This window comes from Alexandromys fortis, unplaced genomic scaffold (assembly GCF_014885135.2).
Source record: "Alexandromys fortis isolate MF-2015 unplaced genomic scaffold, M_Fortis_MF-2015_v1.1 scaffold_145, whole genome shotgun sequence".
NCBI lineage: Eukaryota > Metazoa > Chordata > Mammalia > Rodentia > Cricetidae > Alexandromys > Alexandromys fortis.
In genome coordinates, this window is record NW_026068049.1 from 246,516 (window position 1) to 267,470 (window position 20,955).

The 20,955-nt window shown below is 42.2% G+C and overlaps 1 protein-coding gene across 1 annotated transcript in view; it reads left to right on the forward strand.

Annotated features, from left to right (window-relative positions):
• The first annotated feature begins 1,152 nt into the window (after positions 1-1,152).
• Cdc5l (cell division cycle 5 like) overlaps positions 1,153-20,955 on the forward strand; it is a 40,960-nt gene continuing 21,157 nt past the window's right edge. Inside the window, exons 1-11 of the mRNA XM_050119325.1 lie at positions 1,153-1,336; positions 4,690-4,793; positions 6,255-6,416; positions 6,960-7,087; positions 8,425-8,524; positions 12,739-12,957; positions 15,502-15,646; positions 16,532-16,720; positions 17,718-17,866; positions 19,017-19,179; positions 20,287-20,451. Coding sequence (XP_049975282.1) covers positions 1,292-1,336; positions 4,690-4,793; positions 6,255-6,416; positions 6,960-7,087; positions 8,425-8,524; positions 12,739-12,957; positions 15,502-15,646; positions 16,532-16,720; positions 17,718-17,866; positions 19,017-19,179; positions 20,287-20,451 — 1,569 coding nt within the window. The 5' untranslated portion in view covers positions 1,153-1,291. The remainder of the gene's footprint in view (positions 1,337-4,689; positions 4,794-6,254; positions 6,417-6,959; positions 7,088-8,424; positions 8,525-12,738; positions 12,958-15,501; positions 15,647-16,531; positions 16,721-17,717; positions 17,867-19,016; positions 19,180-20,286; positions 20,452-20,955) is intronic.

Consider the following 20,955-nt stretch of genomic DNA (forward strand, 5'->3'; position numbering starts at 1 on the left):
TGCCTTTGGGTGTGATAATAACCGAGAGATGTGTTGCTGGCACGGTGGGCAGGAGCGAAGGGTTATACATCTCTACAAGGAAGCATTGCAAAGAGAGTCCCAGAGGCGGAAAACAGCTTCTCATCCGCCAAACGGCCAGTTGACAGAGCTGAGTGAAACGGGACTGTAGCTGGCTAAATCCATGTGTATCCTAATACATTACCCCTTTCCAACAGAGAGCAGTGCTTTTGTTAATTGATACAATTTCTTATTTCAAGGAAAAAAAAAAAAACAAATCGAATCAGGAAATTCGTCATGTCTTCTCGAAGAGGCAAACGGAAGCACAAACAACCAAAACCAAAACTACTATTTTTCCCTAGCGACCTGGGGTGGCGTCAAATAACTGCTCCGGAATAGTGAAGTCTGCGTGGGGAACAGGGAGAGGAGACGGCAGAGGGTTTGACAATGTACACCTTACCGAGGTTTAGCTGACTCGCAGCCGGGCTCTGAATTTACGAACAAGCGAGTCCTTCGTCCCACTCTTCAGCCGCCGCCGACCCAGACTGCAGGGGCAAGAGTCGGGCAACTGACCGAGCCCCAACGGCGAGCGACAAGTGAAAGACGCCGGCGTGACATTTCCGTGAGGTTCTAGGCCATCTTCTGAGCCCCTCGGGGGCGGCGCTGAAGTTTGCGTGGTCCTTCCAGGAAGGGCGAGGGACGTCTTGGGGGAGCAGTCACGTCGCTCAGATGGACGATCTCACGGAAGCAAGCGGTCCCGCACCCAGCGCTCGGCTCTGCTGGCTGCGCTTCCCCGAGGATCCCGCGAAGGACCCGTGAGGATCTCCGAGATGCCCCGCACGGCCAGCGCTCCGTTCAACAACTCAACCACGCAGTCTTCGGGTCCGCCCGGGGTAGGAACGCCACGCCCCTGACATTCCCACTGCCCGCCCCCGCGTGACGCCAGGACCAATCCCGTCCCTGCGCTCCCAGCCAAGGGCCACCTCTGTCATCTCGCGAGAGTTTTGTTTTCCTCCAACCTGTCTCGGACCTGCGCGCGACGTCGGGCGCTTTGGCCCCAGCGGTTTGATGATTTTCTGTCAGTCTTAAGGTTCCAAACAAGCCGGGTCTTTTCCCTCCGGCCATTGAGATCTCGCGAGATTTACCGGGCTGCCCCAACCGCGCCTGCGCAGACCTCTTCAAAGCCGAAGGTCGCTCTTGGAGGAAGTGGCCTCTTCGCGTCCCGTGACCGGAGCACCGTTACTACTTTCTCGAAGCTCCTCTCGGCCGCTTGCCGGGACACTCCGCCGCCAAGATGCCTCGGATTATGATCAAAGGAGGCGTCTGGAGGAATACCGAGGTAAGGCAGCTTTTCCCGCCGTCCGCTGCCTTCAGCCGGGTCCGGTGGCTTGTGCGCACGCGCGGGGAGGTCCGGGACGCCGTAGCTGTCCCGCGGGGTCTCCGTGGGGCACCGCAACTGTGCGGGCCCCCGGGGATCCTTGCCCTGCGTGGGTGCGGCCGCGCCTCACCTGAGCACCTCGGGGGGGGGGGAGTGAGGTCGCGACTTGTCGCCCCGCGCTCGCCGCCTGGCATCTGCTAGGCCCTTGGACACTTATTTGTTCAGTTAGGGACGCGCCCCCTCACTCTCCCCTGGGACCCCGTGGCTGCCTAGACTGGACCTTTGCGGAAGCATAGTTTTTCTCTAGCTCCTTTTTCTTTCTTGGCACTTACCCAGTGCTTCGCTCTGATAGAAGTCGCTTTGGTTACAACTTTTGTTTCTCATTGACTTCCTTACAGTGGGGCAGGTGGCGCGTTTTCGCCTGCACCTCTCTGCTTCTCTGATACAGGGGCGTATCTGTCCGCTCTGCAGATGCCAAGGTCTTGTCTCTTACCTTGTACCGCCCTTGCCGGGATAGGAGCCAGTTAGGACAAACTATGTATTTGCTTCCAGAAATGTAGTAGATCATGCCACGGGTGAGCGGAACGGGAGAAGAAAGGAAGTAAAATAGAAATTATGTTTTCCTGCATTTGATCAAATGCACTGAATGTATGAATACCCTATGTCTGTGCCTTATTGAGATATCTTTCTCTTGCTTGCCATCTTTCTGACCATCCTCCAGACTTAGCTCAGAACACTTCTTTTGAGTCTTTGTCCTGTTAAGAGTTAGATGTCCCTGGGCACACACACACCTTTAATCCCAGCACTTGGGAGGAAGGGGCAGGCAAATCTTTGTGAGTTCGAGGCCAGCCTGGTCTACAAGAGCTAGTTCCAGGCACCCATTTTCATTTGCTACAGCTTATTTTGTTTTTGCAAGCACTTCAGTGGAGTTTAGCTTCTCTAAGTCTCAGTTTACTCAATTTTTTTTTCTTCAAGACAGGGTTTCTCTGTGTTAACAGCCCTCGCTGTCCTGGAGCTAGCTCTTGTAGACCAGGCTGGCCTCAAACTCACAGAGATCCGCCTGCCTCTGCCTCCCAAGGGCTGGGATTAAAGGCGTGTGCCACCACCACCTGGCCCCAGTTTACTCATTTTTTTAAAAAATAAGTCAAATAACACTGCTTACCTCTTGCAGTGAGTTAGTAGTTTGAAATTGAGACCACTGCCTGGCCCATTAGTAGACTTTAAGTAAAAACGGTTGTTGTTTACTCATCAGACAGCACTGCAAGAGGACCAGGCTTTGTATTGAAGAATTGGTATGAAGAAGGTTGCTTGGTGATGTTTGGGAATCAGTCTTGTGGGATAGGTTTACGTTGTGGGATAGGTCAGTCCTGTGTTTACGTTGGTTGAAGTATAGAAAAACTTCATTAAAGTCACAAATGAAGGCACTGAGAAGGGACCTGCTTGCATTGAGTCTATTTAAATTAAAGAAGAGATGACTTCTGAGGCAGAAGCAGAATCACAAAGTCAAGTAGCAGCAGGATTCCACTGTGTTGGTCAAAACCTTGCAGGTGTGTGTGTTTTGGAGATAAGGTCTCATGGAGCCCAGAGTGGCTTTGAACTTGGTATGTAGATGAGGAGAACCCCTTTAACTTCTGATCCTCCTGCCTCTACCTCCAGTGCTACGATTACAAGTGTGTACCATGCATAGTCTCTTGGGACTCAAACCCAGGACTTCATGCATACCAACTAGCAATGAAAGATGGAGTGGAGAGGCTCAAGGACAAGGCTTGCAGTTCAATTTCCTTGTGGAAAAACCCGACACTAAAGTGCTCAGTTGCATTCATTATGACTGTGAGCTCTGGTGTCTGAGTTCGCCTGGCAGGTTGACCTGGTTTGGGATGTGTTTTGGGTACCCTGGTGAAAGAGCATTTGGAGATTGGAGCACACAGGGAGAACTGACTGAGATAGAGGGAGCCGTGCATTCCTGGGCTGTTGTGGTAAGTAGGGTGCTGGAAAGGAATGTCATGTTGAATTACAGTCTAGGTTGCTTCTTGAGGCCTGGATAGGACATCTTTGGCTCTCTTTCCCAGAGTACTCAAAACCTGGTTCAAAGTAGATATTCAGAAAACTTTTTTCTTTTTTTTTTGAGTAAATATATATATATATGCGAACTTTACCTTTGTGAAGAGAATGACAGGTGCACACTGAGATAATCTCCGTGAGTCTGTCATAAAGTAGTGTTTTCAGCACTGACTTTCTACTTTCAGTTTATTGAGAGGGTAAGTAAAATGTCCTTCAAAGGATTTTTTTTTCTTCTTAAAAAACAAAGATTGTTGGGGACCAACAATCTCAACAAAAATACATTTTGCCAGGGTAGAGGTGTGGGGATTTAGAAATATAGTAAAGAATATAAAGATGCAAATGAAGATCATAAAATGGAGAATCATATAGGATAGTATCGGGAAGGAATTCCAGTGAGTACTGGAATTTGCCCGTGTTTAATTTCCAATTGCTTTAAATACCCTGACCCTAAAAGATTACCTTTTAGTTCAGGTGGAAATAGGCTCATATTTTCAGGCCTCCACAAAAGATTATTTTTATTTTTTTAAAAAAAGTGTGTGTCAGGGCTGGAGAGATGGCTCAGTGGTTAAGAGCATTGCCTGCTCTTCCAAAGGTCCTGAGTTCAATTCCCAGCAACCACATGGTGGCTCACAACCATCTGTAATGAGGTCTGGCGCCCTCTTCTGGCCTGCAGGCATACAAGCAGACAGAATACTGTATATTAAATAAATAAATATAAAAAAAAAAGTGTGTGTCGGGCTGGAGAGATGGCTCAGTGGTTAAGAGCACTGGCTGCTCTTCCAGAGGTCCTGAGTTCAATTCCCAGCAACCACATGGTGGCTCACAGCCATCTATAATGAGATCTGGTGCCCACTTCTGGCCTGCAGGCACACATGGAAGGAATGTTGTATACATAATAAGTAAATAAATCTTTTAAAAAAGAAGTGTGTGTCTGTGTATGGGCATGTTCACATGAGTACAGTTGCCTTCAGGAGCTCAAGGCTTTGGGTCCTCAGAGCTGGAGCTGGTAAGCTGCCTGACGTCAGGTCTCCTGCAAAGAAGTGCATGCTCTTAACCACTGAGCTAGCTCTCCAGTCACCTCCTTCTGATTCTTTTATGCTATTTATCATTAACTGTTAATGAAGTTTTCACACCCCCTTTTTCTAAATGATTGTGTGTATCTTTATAGGAAATCTGTAGGAGTTAATTTAAATTTTGTCTTTTCTCATTTGGAGGCTTGTGACTGAATGTACTCTCTTTGGCAACTCTTTTAGGATGAAATTTTGAAAGCAGCGGTAATGAAATATGGGAAAAACCAGTGGTCTAGGATTGCCTCGTTGCTGCATAGGAAATCAGCAAAACAGTGCAAAGCCAGATGGTATGTACCAGCCAGTAAGTGGAACACAACAGGATCCTGAGTGTGAGATGAAAGGTCTCTTTGAAACATCCCTGCGGAGAGCAAGGACTGTGATAGAGAGGAAAGTATGGAGAGAGATGGGCTTCCTATGTGGTCTTAAACAAACCATTTTCTTTCTCCCTTTTACCTTGTCTGTTTTCTCACAGTTTAGCATAGTAATACTTAGTACTAACTGATGGGTTGTGAAGCCCTGTCTAAGTGAGTTTGTGTATTTATTTGAGAATGCCTTGTGAGACAAAATACAAAATCTTATAAAAGAGATAGCTGGACCTCAGCTCAGTGAATGAGTTGTGTTCTGAAAGTTTATAAATTGGATGTCTTAATACTTGCTTTCCCAAAGAAATAATAATACTAAACAATGCTTGATTTTCTTGGTCAGGTCGTGATTGGTTCTCTTGTAATAGGGTTGCAATAATGCATACTTGCTGCACTAAATGCAACAGATGCCAGCATTCCACTTGTGGTGTCACCTTATTAAGTCACAGAGTAGTGGACACCGGTGTGTGTTCTGGGCTTGAATGAATAGGCCCCAGCTGCAGCCTGCGTTCTTTGGGTTGTATGAAGTGACCCCATTTCTCAGGCTTCTGGATGATGGGAAGGGTCAGGTGCAGAGCAGAAGGAAAGTGGTTCTCAGGTTGCAGTAGTTTGATTCCCTTTTCCCAGTGACTTTAAGCTCCATTACAGCTCCAGCCCCAGTGGTGGAGAGGACTCTCATCCAGCCAACCACGTGATAGACAAGGCAGATGGAGGGACAGTAGAAGACGGAGGATGTAGTAGTTTTACTGTAAATTTAAAAGTACAGCAGATGAAAGCATACAGTGCTGAAACATTGAGTGTTTTAAGCCAGACGCTTAGAAAGGGAGTCAGGGTTTTGTGAGACTCAGACATAGAAAGTACAGTGAGGTTGTAATATAGAAAATACAAAGTGCTGCTTGTTTCTAGATAATTTCAGAACTTCCAGAAGAGAGCAAATGCAGGTGTGGCGGTGGAAGCCATTAATCCTCATGTGGGAGGCAGAGGCAGGCAGATCTTGAGTTCAACACTAGCCTGATCTACAGAGTTGAGTTTCAGGACAGCTGGGGCTACACAGAGAAATTGTGTCTACCCCTCCTCCCCCTAAAAAAAACCCAAAAAACAAACGGGAGAAAGTTAAGAACAAATAAAAAGAAGTACTATTTGGAAAAGAAGATGTATGATTGCATTTCAATCAAATTAGATTTTTAAGTATTACTAGTTTTACATACGTAAAATACACTGTAATGTGAAGAGGGGAGGATGAATAAGCTTAACTCTACAGTGAATATTCTCTTGTCAGAAAGACTAGTGTTAGTAACTGAAGGATGAGAGCATGTGATTTTAACAGTCAGTACATCTTAAGTCTGGGTAACTGACTAATTTAGTTTGAAATGTTGTCTCTAATAGGTATGAATGGCTGGACCCAAGTATTAAAAAAACTGAATGGTCTAGAGAAGAGGAGGAAAAACTCCTGCACTTGGCCAAGCTGATGCCAACGCAGTGGCGGACCATCGCGCCCATTATTGGAAGAACAGCAGCCCAGTGCTTGGAACACTATGAGTTCCTCCTGTAAGTGGACCTCTTAGAGCATCTTGAAGAATATGGACATGTGTTGAACAAACTTAACAGCTTGATTATGACTGTGATTAAAGCCAGAGAAACTAAAGACATTGAATTCTGTGTTCCAAATGTCACATGGTTGAAGATAGTATGTCTTCTGTTTCCCCTTTAAAAAGATAATTTACAAAGTATTCAAGCCTTCTCATCTTAGAAAAGTGAGAGAATGAGTGAGGTCATAAGGGTCACCTGGCACCAACTCTACTGAGGATTTATTAGGATGTTTTTGTTCTGTTCCAGTAATGTCTTTTTGTCTGAATGTTCTGCATTTGTAAGGACTGCTTGTTTTCATCATGAATTTCACTGAAATTAGAGAATTTTAATGCTACTTTATTCATGTGAAGCATCAGTAAAGATGCTGCTTTTCATAAAGCTCATCTATTGGTTCTTTTAGCAAAGAAAGAGTACCAGAGCTAGGTACCTTGATAATTCTCATACCAAATGGTGTGATATGGTGATTAACTCATTTGGTCTGTGTCCTCCCCCTCTGCCCAGGGACAAAACTGCCCAAAGGGACAATGAAGAAGAAACAATAGATGACCCCCGGAAACTAAAACCTGGAGAGATCGATCCAAATCCAGAAACAAAACCAGCTCGGCCCGATCCGATTGACATGGATGAGGGTAAGTGGATGCTTGGAAGCACTTTAACTGTAGATGACTCCGGCATACCTTACTCTTTGTAGTTCCTGCTTGAACTCCTGACTTTTTAGATGCCAGTTTTATCAGAGGTTATTATTCTAATGTCTCCCTATTTATGTCTGACCTCCCCTTTTTCTAAAATTACAGAGTAACTGTGGGTTTTTGGCTGATACTACTTTCCATTTCTTTTGATGAATTGAGTTGTGTAGTAGGCAGATGTCCCAGAGATGAGTGGTGAGTTTTCAGGATCCTGTTTCTCATTCTCTTTCTAGAGAGAGACAGCAAACTAGTGTATTGGATCAAAGTGTTTCTTTGACTTTAGGCTGATTTCTTCTCCACTTAAGGGCTGCACTGCAAGACACTGCTGGAAGCACACTGCAGTTCTGTGAGGTAGTGCATCAGGAGTAGAGGGTCTGCCTCTGCTGTTTACTATATGTTTGACCTCAGCCAGTCACACAGCCTCTCTGAGCTTGATTCACCCCGTTGTGGGTGGAGAGTAGTTATCTACTTCACCTTTCTGCAGGCATACATACAGTAGTTTTTCAGATTTAAAAGTCTGAATGCAGAAGTTCCCAAGGGTAACTAGTTAGTGACTAGCTGTAGACATCCTTGTGACTTAGGAAACCTTAAAGCTGTAGGCAGCAGGCTCTCCCGTGTTCTTAAATACCCCTGACTCCAAAAGGACAAAAAACTTCAGTAACACGATGCTAGGAAATGAACATGCCAATTGAAGGTCTCAGGCTACATCCACAGTTAATCTTGAGAGAACAGAACTCTGATCTAAATCTAGGTGGGACCTTTGAGATAGAAACACAATACCCTTGAAGGAACTAGAGGTAAGTTCTGACTCTTTGACCTTTGGTCTAGGTGGAAATAGGCTCACATTTTCAGGCTCCACAGTCATGTTGCATGGATGGCTGTCAGAGCCCCATGAGTAGTTATTGTAGGGTTTCTCTATTTGTTATGTGCAGTTTGCTGATGATAAGGATGTTATAGTAGAGCTTCCAGTGAGTGTGAATACCTGCTGCATGCTCGATAGCTTCATTTTCCTTAGCTCTTCTCAGTATCTCTGAAGTAGGATGCCTTTTTCTTTTTTTAAAGGGAAACATTCACAGAGTAAATATGCAACCAGGCTTACATAGCTAGCAAGTTAGTGATGGGATGATTTGTAACCTGACTTTCTCTGATTTCACAAGTTTTCTTTATCTTGTACCAGTGGTGAAGACATTCATGTTCTTGTCTGTCGTTGTAAGCACTCAGGTGTGCTTGACTGCTGATGTTGGAGAGGAATTTACGTTTCCTTGTCTTTACTTTTACAGATGAACTTGAGATGCTTTCCGAGGCTCGAGCCCGCCTAGCTAATACTCAAGGAAAGAAGGCTAAGAGGAAAGCAAGAGAGAAGCAGCTGGAAGAAGCAAGGCATGTTTTTTCATCCCATGTCCAAGAATTAGTTGTGCGTTCTCAGGAAAACTTCATGGTTGTCGGCTCTGGTGGTGACTCTGAACTGGCCAATTCCTATTTTGCTATTACTCTTCGGTTTATTTATTGTTCTGGAACAAACAAAAACAACTTTTGTATATTCTCCCTAAGCATTTCAGAGTAGTTATAGGAAAAATACACTTTAAAAAAAAAACTTTACAAAGCATGGCATTTGACCTAGCGTACTATGTTTCATCTAGTGTAGCATTTTGGCATTAGGTGACTTTTACATGACTGTCAGTTGCCAGTTCCTCACCCTCCTTGATAAGTGTTGCGCAGGTACTGGGTGTGAGGCAGGAATCCCAGCTGAGCAGAGTGGGAGTAAATGAGCCTAGAGCCAAATTCTAGGCTCTTAGAAATTTTCATTTAAAAAGTGTGTGAACTACATTAGGCTTTGTCTTTTATTCAGGCTTTTCCCTACCTTTCCCTTGCTTCCTTCTGGTTAAATTCATAATTAATATCATTCTGTTGCCCAGAAACCAAGATAAATTTGGTTACCGATAACGTTATCATGTGCAGCTTGTTAGCTTGTGGGATTTGGTTATTGGACTATTTCCTCACCCCGCAGTCTACGCAGGGCCTTTTTTGGCTCCTGGGCTGTCTAGAAATTACTTCTTGACTTGGTGGGTAGTAAGAACTGTGTTCATATTTACAGTGTCTGAAGCTTGGGATGGCAGATGCTTTTTGGCATAGCTGACCATTTCTTAACTGTAATCGGATTGACTGTAATCCGGAGTGTGACTCACAGAGAATGAACAGAAACTAAGAGGAGGCGCTCTATTTCCAGCTACCTCCCTGTTTTGTATACTGTTGAGGGTTAAGTAATGTAAGATTGGAAATCTACTTTTCCATTTTTGTTTAAGGCTATTTGGGAACCCAGTTTTTTGAAAGCCTTTTTCTCATGTGAATTGGCAATGAATGCAGTAAGTGTATCTGTGAAAGGCTTTTAAGTTTGGTTAGGATTGGTTGATTGAAGTACATCTATGCAGATTTTAATTTCTGGTAGCATCTGTGTGTTTATGTAAACTGTGCACTGCATATGTCCTGCAACAGGTAGGACTGACCTGTGTGTGAAGTATGGTACAAGAGTACTCCAGATGATGCTAAATTGCTTATCTGTTTCTTACAGCTTAAAACCACTTTCACGAGTATGCTTTTCTTTCTACTTCTGTTATCTTTTCATCTTAGGATGTGGTTGATGCAATAGCATATGCTCTTGTTAGATTCACTTAGCATGATGTTGGGAATATTCTCTAATGTGTTTAGTTTTTGTTTCTGTCATTTAAAGAATGCAATTTACTTTTTGGAATACATCCTTCAAGACTTCATTGTAGATGTCTGTAAACCCATTAACATGTATACTTAATTGGATCATTCCTTAGACACATCTTATATATAGTCATTTGTTAATCTTACTGGGGTTCCCCTGTAACTGTCTGATTTCTTCACAAGTCTCATATTTTTCTTAAAAATTGATGTTTTATATATGGCAACTTTATAATAATATTGTGGGTATTGTACCCTTTCCCCATCCAGTTTATTGTTGTTTGTTTTGAGACCAGCTTCATTACTTTAGTGAAACCTGTTCTTTTGCTGACCTCGAGAGATGAGCAAGCTCTGCTGTTGCTGTTCATGCTGCGGAAGGGGAGTCTTGGAACCCACAGTCACTGGGAAGGCTTCTTGTAGATACCTTTTCCTGATGGCATCCAGCTGTCTGCTGTAGTGTTTCAGCAGTGTTGTGAGGTTATGAACTGTACTGATAATGGATCTGATCTAGTTTGGGGGTCCTTTGAAGAGGTAGTTCTGAGATCAGCCTTTGAGATTTCTTCTGACTTCAGGAGAGATCTGTCCTCCCTTTCAGTCTCTATCAAGCAGGGGCCCACAGTCTACATGGAATCTGTTCCCTTTCCCGGTTGCTATTTGCCATAGCTTCCTCTGCTTTTGAAAGATTCTCCTTTAACTGGAGTTCATGTTGTAGATAAAGTCAGTGCTTTTAGTATTGCTTCTTCTCCAGGGCTCTGACTGTGTACACTTCTGGTTGACATTCTTGCTTAAGGAGCTGAATGTGCTGGGGAGCAGGGATAGTAGGCAGTTCTTGACACTCTCCTAGGGTGGAATCTTCATTCACGAAGCTGGAGCAGAAAGAGCTCTCAGGGCTGTATTCCCAGCTAGTGTGCCCAGGGAAGAAATCTTGTTTGAGTGGAAGAAACCTCTGCAGCTGGGTGTCTGGTGGCAGGGTGAGAAATGCTGACGTCCATCCTGTTCTGGCTCTTCTGGACTGACAACCTATGGCTGCTAGCTGTCAGGGAGAGAGCCATGCTATTGGCTGTACCTCTGTGGAGTTTTCTCTTCTAGGAGCTGATGGGTAGAAGGGAGATGATCTCAGCTGCTTGTCTCCAAGTTTCGGTTAGATTTTCTTGAATGTTTATATATTTGCCATGACCTTTTTTTCCTCAGGAGTGTTTATTGAGTTCCTTGTGCTTTTAACATTGGTGGTCACTCCTGTGTATATGCTGCTTTGTGAATGTGTTTTCTCACCAACTCTCTAAAATTATAGCACCATTGGGAAATACAAAGGAAAACTGAATCAAATGGAATTTTACCCTCCATTGACTGCCACTGTTCATATTTCTGTCCTTAACTTCTTCACAGTGGCTGATGGAAATGCACGTAACTTTTTGCATGCTTCTCTATCTGTCCATTTAACTTGGCTTTGCTGTAGACCTCTTTGTGTAAGAGTGAATTTTTGTGTGAAATGCTTTCTCAAGATTATACAGAAGTTACGTACTCCAGAAATTATGTAAACTTGCCTTACATCTTTTGTAAATTTAATTAATTCTTATTGTGAATTAGATTGTGGCCAGTGTCAGCAAAACAGTCTCTGATTAAGTCCTTGCTTGTGTTGATTTATTCTTGATTGAAGTCAGAGAAGTGACTTAAAAAATATGAAAAATGTTATGTTTTTAATGTATGTATGTATTTTTTTTTCTTTCTCTTTTTTTGAGACAGGATTTCTCTGTGTAACAGCTCTAGCTGCCCTGGAACTAGCTCTATAAACCAGGCTGGCCTTGAACTCACAGAGATCTGCTTGCCTCTGCCTCCTGACTGCTGGGATTAAAGGTGTATACCACTACCTGCTTAATGTATCTTTCTTACTTCTGTTTTTTGCTTTTTTTTTTTTTTTAACTTCAAAATAATGTCTCTTTGTGTATCCATTGCTGTCCTAGAACTTGCTATGTTGACCAAGGTGTCTTCAAACTCAGAAATTTGCCTGGCTCTACCTCCTGAGTGCTGACATTAAAGGTGTGCACTACTACCTACTGGCTCTAAATTTGTTTCGAAAAAAACCATTTGATTTTCTCATTGCCTTTGCTGGAGACTGTTTTCTCCCTGTGACACCTCCCTCCTTTTTTGAGAGGGACTCATTGTCATTTCAGAGGACCACAGTTCTGTTCCCAGCTCACAATCACTTGTTCTAACACCCTTTTTTTGCCTCCTTGGGCACTGTGTGCACCTATAGATATACATACACACATATAAATAAACATAATAAGCCAGGTGGTGGTGACACACAACTTTAATCCCAGCACTTGGGAGGCAGAGGCAGGTGGATCTCTGTGAGTTTGAGGCCAACCTGGTTTACAAGAGCTAGTTTCAGGACAGGCTCCATAGCTACAGAGAAACCCTCTCTTGGAAAAAAAAATATTTAAAAGCTTACATAAACTTTAAAAATAGTATTTTATTAATTCTTTGAGAATTTCATACACTGTATTTTGATTTTATTCACCTTCAATTCCTCCCAGGTCCACCTTGTACATAAACTATTTTAATCAATTTTGATTAGTAGTATTTTTTGTTTTATGAATTTTTTGTGATGCAGTTACAAAATTTAAATCTCAGCATTTGCTACTTGCTGTAATTATATTCTTATTCAAAGAGAGAGAAGGTGCACATTCACTCACAGTTTCTCTGCTTTCCCTTTCTGCGTTGTTGTGTTTTTAAATCAGAGCTGGAGTTTAGCAAATAGTGTGAGCTAATGGCTTGAGTAAATCCTTCTTTTTCAAATAACAGATGGCTTTCTTAGTACTGTTGGATTAACCCATCCCTGCCTGGCAGGGTTGATTTTCAAAGTGATTCTGCATTTTTTTCTCCAGGCGCCTTGCTGCCCTCCAGAAAAGACGAGAGCTTCGAGCAGCTGGCATAGAAATTCAGAAGAAAAGAAAAAAGAAGAGAGGAGTTGATTATAATGCTGAAATTCCTTTAGAAAAAAAGCCTGCTCTTGGTTTTTATGATACTTCTGAGGAGAATTACCAGGCCCTTGATGCAGATTTCAGAAAATTACGGCAGCAGGATCTCGATGGGGAACTAAGATCGTGAGTCCCTTTGAGTTTGGAAATAGGAGCAGTGGGGCTTTGGGAAGGCCTTTACTTCATCAGCTGGGTTTTTAAGCATGAGAGTGATGGGGCCTCCTGATGCTCTTGCTTCTTTAATGGATTTACCTTTGTGAGAAAGTCAGTGAACCTAGGCCCTCATGATTTTAGTATACAATGTGATATGCAGTTATTTAACAAAAACATTTTATCTGTTGTATTTGTGTATGTGTCCTGTATGTATATATATGGCATGTATGTCATGGCATTCATGGAGGTCAGAAGACAACGGTAGTTTCTCTCCTACTATGTGGACCATGGGGTTGTCAGGTTTGGGAGGCAAGTAACTTTACCTCTGCTAAACCATCTCACTTACCTGATGTATGTTTCTTGAATTAGTCCTTGTTTTTTAGTAGATTGTTTACTCCCTGAAGACATATTTTTTTTTGAGTCTGCATGGGTATTTTGCCTGTATGTATGTGTACCTCTTATGTGCCTGGTGCTCATGGAGGCCAGAAGAGGACATTGAATCCCCTGGAACTGGAGTTACAAATGGTTATGAACCACTAAATGGGTGCTGGAAATTAAACTAGGGTCCTCTGGAAGAGCAGCCAATGCTCTTAACCACTGAACCATCTCTCCAGCCTGATTACCATTACTAATGACATCTTTTTTTTTTTTTTAAGATTTATTTATTTATTTATTATGTATACAACATTCTGCCTCAATTTATGCCCATACGCCAGAGGAGGGCACTAGATCTCAGTACAGATGGTTGTGAGCCACCATGTGGTTGCTGGGAATTGAACTCAGGACCTTTGAAAGAGCAGCCAGTGCTCTTAACCTCTGAGCCATATCTCTAGCCCCCTTTTTTTTCTTACAAAAGTTTGCTTCATTCTTAAATCTTTTTTATGTACTTAATTTGTTTATGTTTTTGTCTCTCTTTGACCATTTTAGAGATATTTGGGTCTTTCTGTGAGTCTTAAAACTATTGGCATGTTGTAGGGTGGGTTTTGTGATCGTCAGAGGGTTTTTATTTGCTACTCAGATCACTTTCGTTTCTGTTGATAGGAATTTTACTTAGCTATACCAATATAAATCAGAATATGCATTATATAGTATATAATAGCATATAATATGAATTATACTTTATAATATGTATACTCTGACCACTATAAGATGGAGTTTTCTTGAGTGTTTAGGGCCTTTGTTTATATGGGCTCTTCAAATAGATCAAAAAGAAGGAAACTGGTCATTTGGAAGGAGTAGACTTGACTGGGGTAGGGAAGAAAACAGGTAGAACTTTAAAATACTGCCTGAGGCAGGTTTAGGCTTTCAACAACCTTTGGGTGGCATTTATCATTATGAACATACTCTTAATAGTTTTTTCTTTAGTTGGGTAGCAAGATGGTGCAGTAGGTAAAGGGACCTACTGTCAGACCTAATGACCTGAGTTAGCTGTATGGGACTAACGTGGTGGAAGGAGAGAGCCAGTGTCTGCCATTTGTCCTCGGAATTCCACATATGTGTTACTGCACATGAGTGCGTTCCCAACCTCCAAATAAATAGATAAATTAATAGATAAAATGTTAAAAAATTTTGTATGAACTTTTAAAATCAAAATAACTTAATAACTGGCGATTCAAATATTTGTGATGTGTTTTATTTCTGTCTCCTTTATCTTTTTCTTCATCATTTTTTCATCTTCATACATTCACATGTATTTCTATGTGAATATAAACATAGTAGAGTTGTACTTTTATTTTTATTTTGGTTTTTCAAGACAGGGTTTCTCTCTGAAACAGTCCTGACTGTTCTAGAACTCGCTCTGTAGAGCAGGCTGGCCTTGAACTCACAGAGATCTGCCTGCCTTTGCCTCCCAAGTGCTGGGATTAAAGGTGTTCTGTAGAGGCATTTCATTTGTATTTTAATAAATAAAGTTTGCATGAAGGTCAGAGTAAAACAGCCACACTGGCCAGCCCATCAGACCAGGCAGCAATGCTACCTTTAATCCTGGTAGCAGTGCTAGCTTGCCATAGAAACCAGGCAGTAGGGGTGCACACCCTTCATCCCAGAATTAGAGAGGAATAAAAGACAGGAGACACCTCTTAGTCTCAGTTTCATTCTGAGATTCCTGGAGGCAGGATCGCCTTTCGGACTGAGGTAGAGGTAAGAGCCAGTGGCTGTTTTGCTTTTCTGACCTTCAGGTTGAAACCCAATTTCTATCTCTGGGGTTTTATTTAATGTGTTATAGCATGTACCCTCACTGCCTGGTGAGTTGTTGTATTTTTGACATAATGTTTTACTTATCTTTCTAGTTTTAGGCTTTAAATTTTAGTACTTAAGTTAGTAACCTTTGTTTTGTTAATAATTCTGTTAAGTTTGTATTCTCAGATATTCTAAATCAGGACAGCCTAACATTGTTTTTGTATTTAAAAATTATTTTTTTAGAAATGAAATTGTTTAAAGTCTTGATATTTATGTAGCTTTGGATATTGTTGCCTATGTGTAACTCAAAATCTTTTTTTCTGTCTGTCTATGATGAAGTGAAAAAGAAGGAAGAGATAGAAAAAAAGACAAACAGCATTTAAAAAGAAAAAAAGAATCTGATTTGCCATCAGCTATTCTTCAAACTAGTGGTGTCTCTGAATTTACTAAAAAGAGAAGCAAGTTGGTGCTACCTGCCCCTCAGGTAACTGGATAAGACTGTGGTTGTGTAACTTTACATGTGTATGTCATATTGAGCAAATATTAATTTCCAGTAGCATTTTCTTCTCATTGATAGTTTTGTACAAGTACTATGTTATTGGTGCAAGCAGTCTTTTATTTTTTTATTTTTTTGGATTTTAGAGACAGGGTTTCTCCGTAGCTTTTGGTTCCTGTCCTGGAACTAGCTCTTGTAGACCAGGCTGGCCTCGAACTCACAGAGATCTGCCTGCCTCTGCCTCCCGAGTGCTGGGATAAAAGGCATGTGTCACCACCGCCCGGCTGCAAGCAGTCTTTTAATATATTAGTATAAAACATTTTAAGTATGGTGAGAACATACAATACAAAGATTAGCATGACTCCTGTGCAATGGTGGCATACAAATTTATGATCCATTCCATATTCAAAAAAGAAAACATGAAGCCGGGTGGGTAGGCTGTAGATCTGGGAGGAACTCGGGGTGTTAAATATGTTGAGAAAACATTGTGTGGAATTTTGAAAGAGTTAATGAAAATATTAAAACACTTAAGTACAGAAATATAACTATTGTGGCCAGTTGTTTATAATGTGAAACTTTTACCCCATAGTAAAAGAGGAGCTTAAATTTTTTTTTTTCTTTTTCTGAGACAGGGTTTCGCTGTAGCTTTGGAGCCTGTCCTGGAACTAGCTCTGTAGACCAGGCTGGCCTCCCCGAGTGCTGGGATTAAAGGCATGTGCCACCACCGCCCAGCTATTTTAGAAATTTTAAAACGAGGCAAAGTTAAGTGATACAGTGAAGTCTGCCCTTGGCCCAGCTCCAGCAAATCATCCTTCTGAAACATGGTGCTTTGTTCTCTGTGGAAGAGTTTACCAGGCTGCTTGTGTCATTTAGATTTCAGATGCAGAACTCCAGGAAGTTGTCAAGGTAGGTCAGGCCAGTGAAGTTGCTCGGCAGACTGCAGAGGAGTCTGGAATCACAAACTCTGCTTCCAGCACTCTCCTGTCTGAGTACAATGTCACCAACAACAGCATCGCTCTGAGAACACCACGGACACCGGCCTCCCAAGACAGAATTCTGCAGGTATGCTGGCATATCGTATAGTGAGCCTTTCGTGTTGTTTATCTTTTAAAAGTGTCACTGTGGAGGACAGACCATGGTTTGGTTGTATATGGGTAAGGCCCATTTGAACCAGTCTTGATCCCGGAACACTTCTATAGCACAGAAGCTGAACTAGCAGGCCTGCTCAGTGATGACAGTTTATTCACAGCATTTTGGAGCTGGCCTGACCCTCTTTCTTCATTTTGTCCTTGTCAAGAAGGTGCAGGCCTTACAGTGTCATGCTTATAAATTTTGTGTGGATAGATGTTTTGTCTGCATGTGCATATGTGCACCGTTTATGTGTGATCCCTGCATAGGTCAGAAGAGGGCGGTGGATCCTTGGAACTTGAGTTGCAGACAGTTATGAGTTATGGGTGCTGGGAATTGAACCTGGGTCTTCTTCAAGAGCAGCCAGTGCTCTTGTTCTGTGAGCCATCTCTTCAGCTCTCCTCTCCAGTTGTTGACTCTTGGTGGCCACTGTATCTGAAACTTTGAGGAGCTGCTGCTTTTGGTCCCCCAGGGCTGCTCAGAACACTGGACATGGAGCAGAGCAGTGTAAGGATCTGTGTGTGTCAGCACCTCCCACAAATGGCAGCTGCTCCCTCCTAGTGCATTCTTACCTTCATTTTGCCTTTGATGAACTATAGGGGAGGGAGCTTGTGGGAAGATTTCAGTATGCAGAATATACAGATTGTCCTGCTTCTCCATCCTAGGTTGGGGTTATGGACAGGTGGCGTCCACACCTGGTGACAATAGCTTATCTTGACATGTAAACTGTATTCAGAACTCCTGATGTGATGTGTTAGGTTGACAAAGGAATGAAAGTGCTGAAATCCATTATGGAAGAGTATTCACTTTCTTGGTTTTCATTGATAGAATGTGTACAAATTCTGTCTGTGTCAAGGTTTGTGTAATAGGACCAGAGGGAAGGCTCTGCTAGCCTTTCTGAACTATTTTGCACTCTTTTTTTTTTCTTCAGGAAGCTCAGAACCTCATGGCCTTGACCAATGTGGACACTCCATTGAAAGGTGGGCTTAATACCCCACTGCATGAGAGTGACTTCTCTGGTGTGACCCCACAGCGGCAGGTTGTGCAGACTCCAAACACGGTTCTGTCTACCCCTTTCAGGTATTGTGAATATAGCATGTTTCATATTTTTAGAAAAACTTGAGTCTAAGGACCTGGGTAGCATGGCTTATTTTATTATTATTTTTTTTTTGGAGTAATGTTGACAATTATATGTATTAAATAGTGTTCAACTTGTCTTTCTGATGTTTCCTAATTGGGTGTGCCTGGCGTCTTTGGAGGCCGGGAGAGGGTAATGGATCCCACAGAACTGGAGCTAAAGATGGTTGTGAGCCACCATGTGGGTGCTAGAAATTGAACCTGGGTCTTGTCTGAAAGAGCAGTCAGTGCTCTTAACCTCTGAGCAATCTCTCCAGCCCTGGTACTTGTTTTTAGGTGGTAGCTCTGCCCTTTATGGGTTATTTAGGAAAGAAATCCCCACAGTTCATTAGACGTCTAAATGACAGCAGATTCTAAATGATTCTTAAGAAGCATTGGAAGCTAGTGTTTGTATAATATTTATTGCTTCCTGTGAGGCTAGAGAGAGCCTAATCTCTATTTCCTGTGCATATCTTGTCTCTCAAATAGATTGTAAGCTCCTTGGGGGCAGGGACCATGTCTTAAATGATAACACCGCACCTGTTGGGAACAGCTGTCTGGCAGTATCATCAATCTGGAACACAGCCAAGATGCAGGAAGTAAGCATCCAAAACTAGAAAGGCCTTGAATTATAAGTTGCTCCTGGACTTTATTGTTAAGAGAGTCTAAACTCAGAGCCTGTTCATATTTAGATGTGACTCAAAAAATGTGGTGTTTGTTTTCCAAACAAAATATAAAGGCCTAAACACTTAAAGTGCACATTTGATGGGAATGAATATGACAGGAAAGCTAAAGACTTAAGGGAGGCAATAAATGATGAGTGTGCTGAGCTCAGTGAATCACGGGCCCTTAGTGCCTGGGGCCAGCCTCCCTGCCAGCTGCCTGGTCTCAGTTACCCTGACGCATTAAAGTCGAAAAGTGTTAGGTGGATCTAATACAGGAAGGCAAATACTAGCTATTAGGTTAGAAGCCAGTACAGTACGTGTCAATACTATGTTCACTAGACCAAACTTCTATATCAATCTAGAAAATGTACTGAAAGCAAGATAAAGGTTTTGGTGTTTTTATTCCTTATTTTATGCATTTATCATGACTTAGATTTCTGTTTGTCTAGGACTCCTTCTAATGGAGCTGAAGGGCTGACTCCCCGAAGTGGAACAACACCCAAACCAGTCACTAATGCCACCCCAGGTAGAACTCCACTTAGAGACAAGTTAAACATTAATCCCGAAGATGGAATGGCAGACTACAGTGATCCCTCTTACGTGAAGCAGATGGTAAGTATCAATTCTATTTTATATTTATATATTCAGTGCTAGGCATTGAACCAGGGACCTTCAGTCTGCTAAGCAGGTGCTCTGTACTGAAAGTCATTTTCAGCCCTAAATTTTAAATTTTACTTTTTTATTTTTATGTGCATTAGTGTTTTGCCTGTGTGTATATCTGTGTGAGGGTATTGGATCCCCTGGAACTGGAGTTTGAGACAGTTGTGAACTGCCACATGGGTGCTCAGAATTGAACCCAGGTTCTCTGGAAGAACAGCCAGTGCAGTTAACCGCTGAGCCATCTCTCCGGGAACCCCATCCCCCCACTTTTTTGTATTATCAAATCAAATGTAGATCCTAACAACTTTTTTTCTCTGTCCCTGAAGAGTTAGTTCTGATACATTTTGAAACAGAAAATACACAGTCAAGATTTTGTTTGATCTTGTTTAGGAAGATAAGAGAATAAACAAAACATTTCTGAAGTTGGGATCATTTTTCTAGAGTCATTACTACTCTTATTTTATTTTTATACATTTGAACATTTACAAATTATTTTCTTTTTTTAAATATTTATTTATTTATTATGTATACAATATTCTGTCTGTGTATATGCCTGCAGGCCAGAAGAGGGCACCAGACCCCATTACAGATGGTTGTGAACCACCATGTGGTTGCTGGGAATTGAACTCAGGACCTTTGGAAGAGCAGGCTCTTTACCTCTGAGCCATCTCTCCAGCCCACAAATTATTTTCTTATTTAGCGTGTATTCATGTGGCATATGTGGTGCACATATACTGTGTTATGTATACATGGGTCAAAGGGACAACTCCTCCCACCGTGTGCATCCTGTGAGTCAGACTCAGATGATCTATTTTGGCAGCAAGCACTTTTACTGGCTGAGCCATCTTAACTAGCCCAAACCACTTGTTTCAGAAACTTTTTTGTTTTGTTTTTGAGACTCAAGCTGGTTTTGTGTTTGTGGCAATCCTTCTGCCTCAGCCTCCTGTGTTTTGTACTTATAGGCATGTGCCACCATGCCCTGGTGTTCTGTACAGAATGTTACAGAATGTTAGTCAATACTTAATGCTGTGAATTGAGAAGGACTGATTCTTTCTACAGGAAAGAGAATCTCGTGAACATCTCCGTCTAGGGTTGTTGGGCCTCCCTGCGCCTAAGAATGATTTTGAAATTGTACTACCAGAAAATGCTGAGAAAGAGTTGGAAGAACGTGAAATAGATGATACTTACATTGAAGATGCTGCTGATGTGGATGCCCGAAAGCAGGTGAGACTCCTTAGAAAGCATCATCAGTGTGGCCATGTGTATGTTGGTAGGCATTAGACCGGTGGTTCTCATCCTGTGGGTCTTGACCCCTCTGGGAGTCCCATATCAGATATTTACATTACTATTTATAACAGTAGCAAAACTACATTATAAAGTAACAGTGAAATAATTTTATGGTTGGGGGTTCTAACCACAAAATGAGGATCTGTATTAAAGGGTCATAGCATTGGGAAAGGTAAGAACCACTGCTTTAGAGTGAGGAATGGTTGTCTGTTTCCAGGTTGCTACTTTGACTTTTTCTTATATCTTAACAAAATTCTTCAAATTATGTCATTTAACAATAATATGCTCACATGTATGAATGTTTGTGTACTCAAAATACCTTAATGGGTTTTCTAAGAAATGTTTGTGTGCACGTGTGTGTATGTTTTTTTTTTTTTATTGAGAAAAGGGAAAAAAGTTTCCGCCTCCTCCCAGCCTCCCATTTCCCTCCCCCTCCTCCCA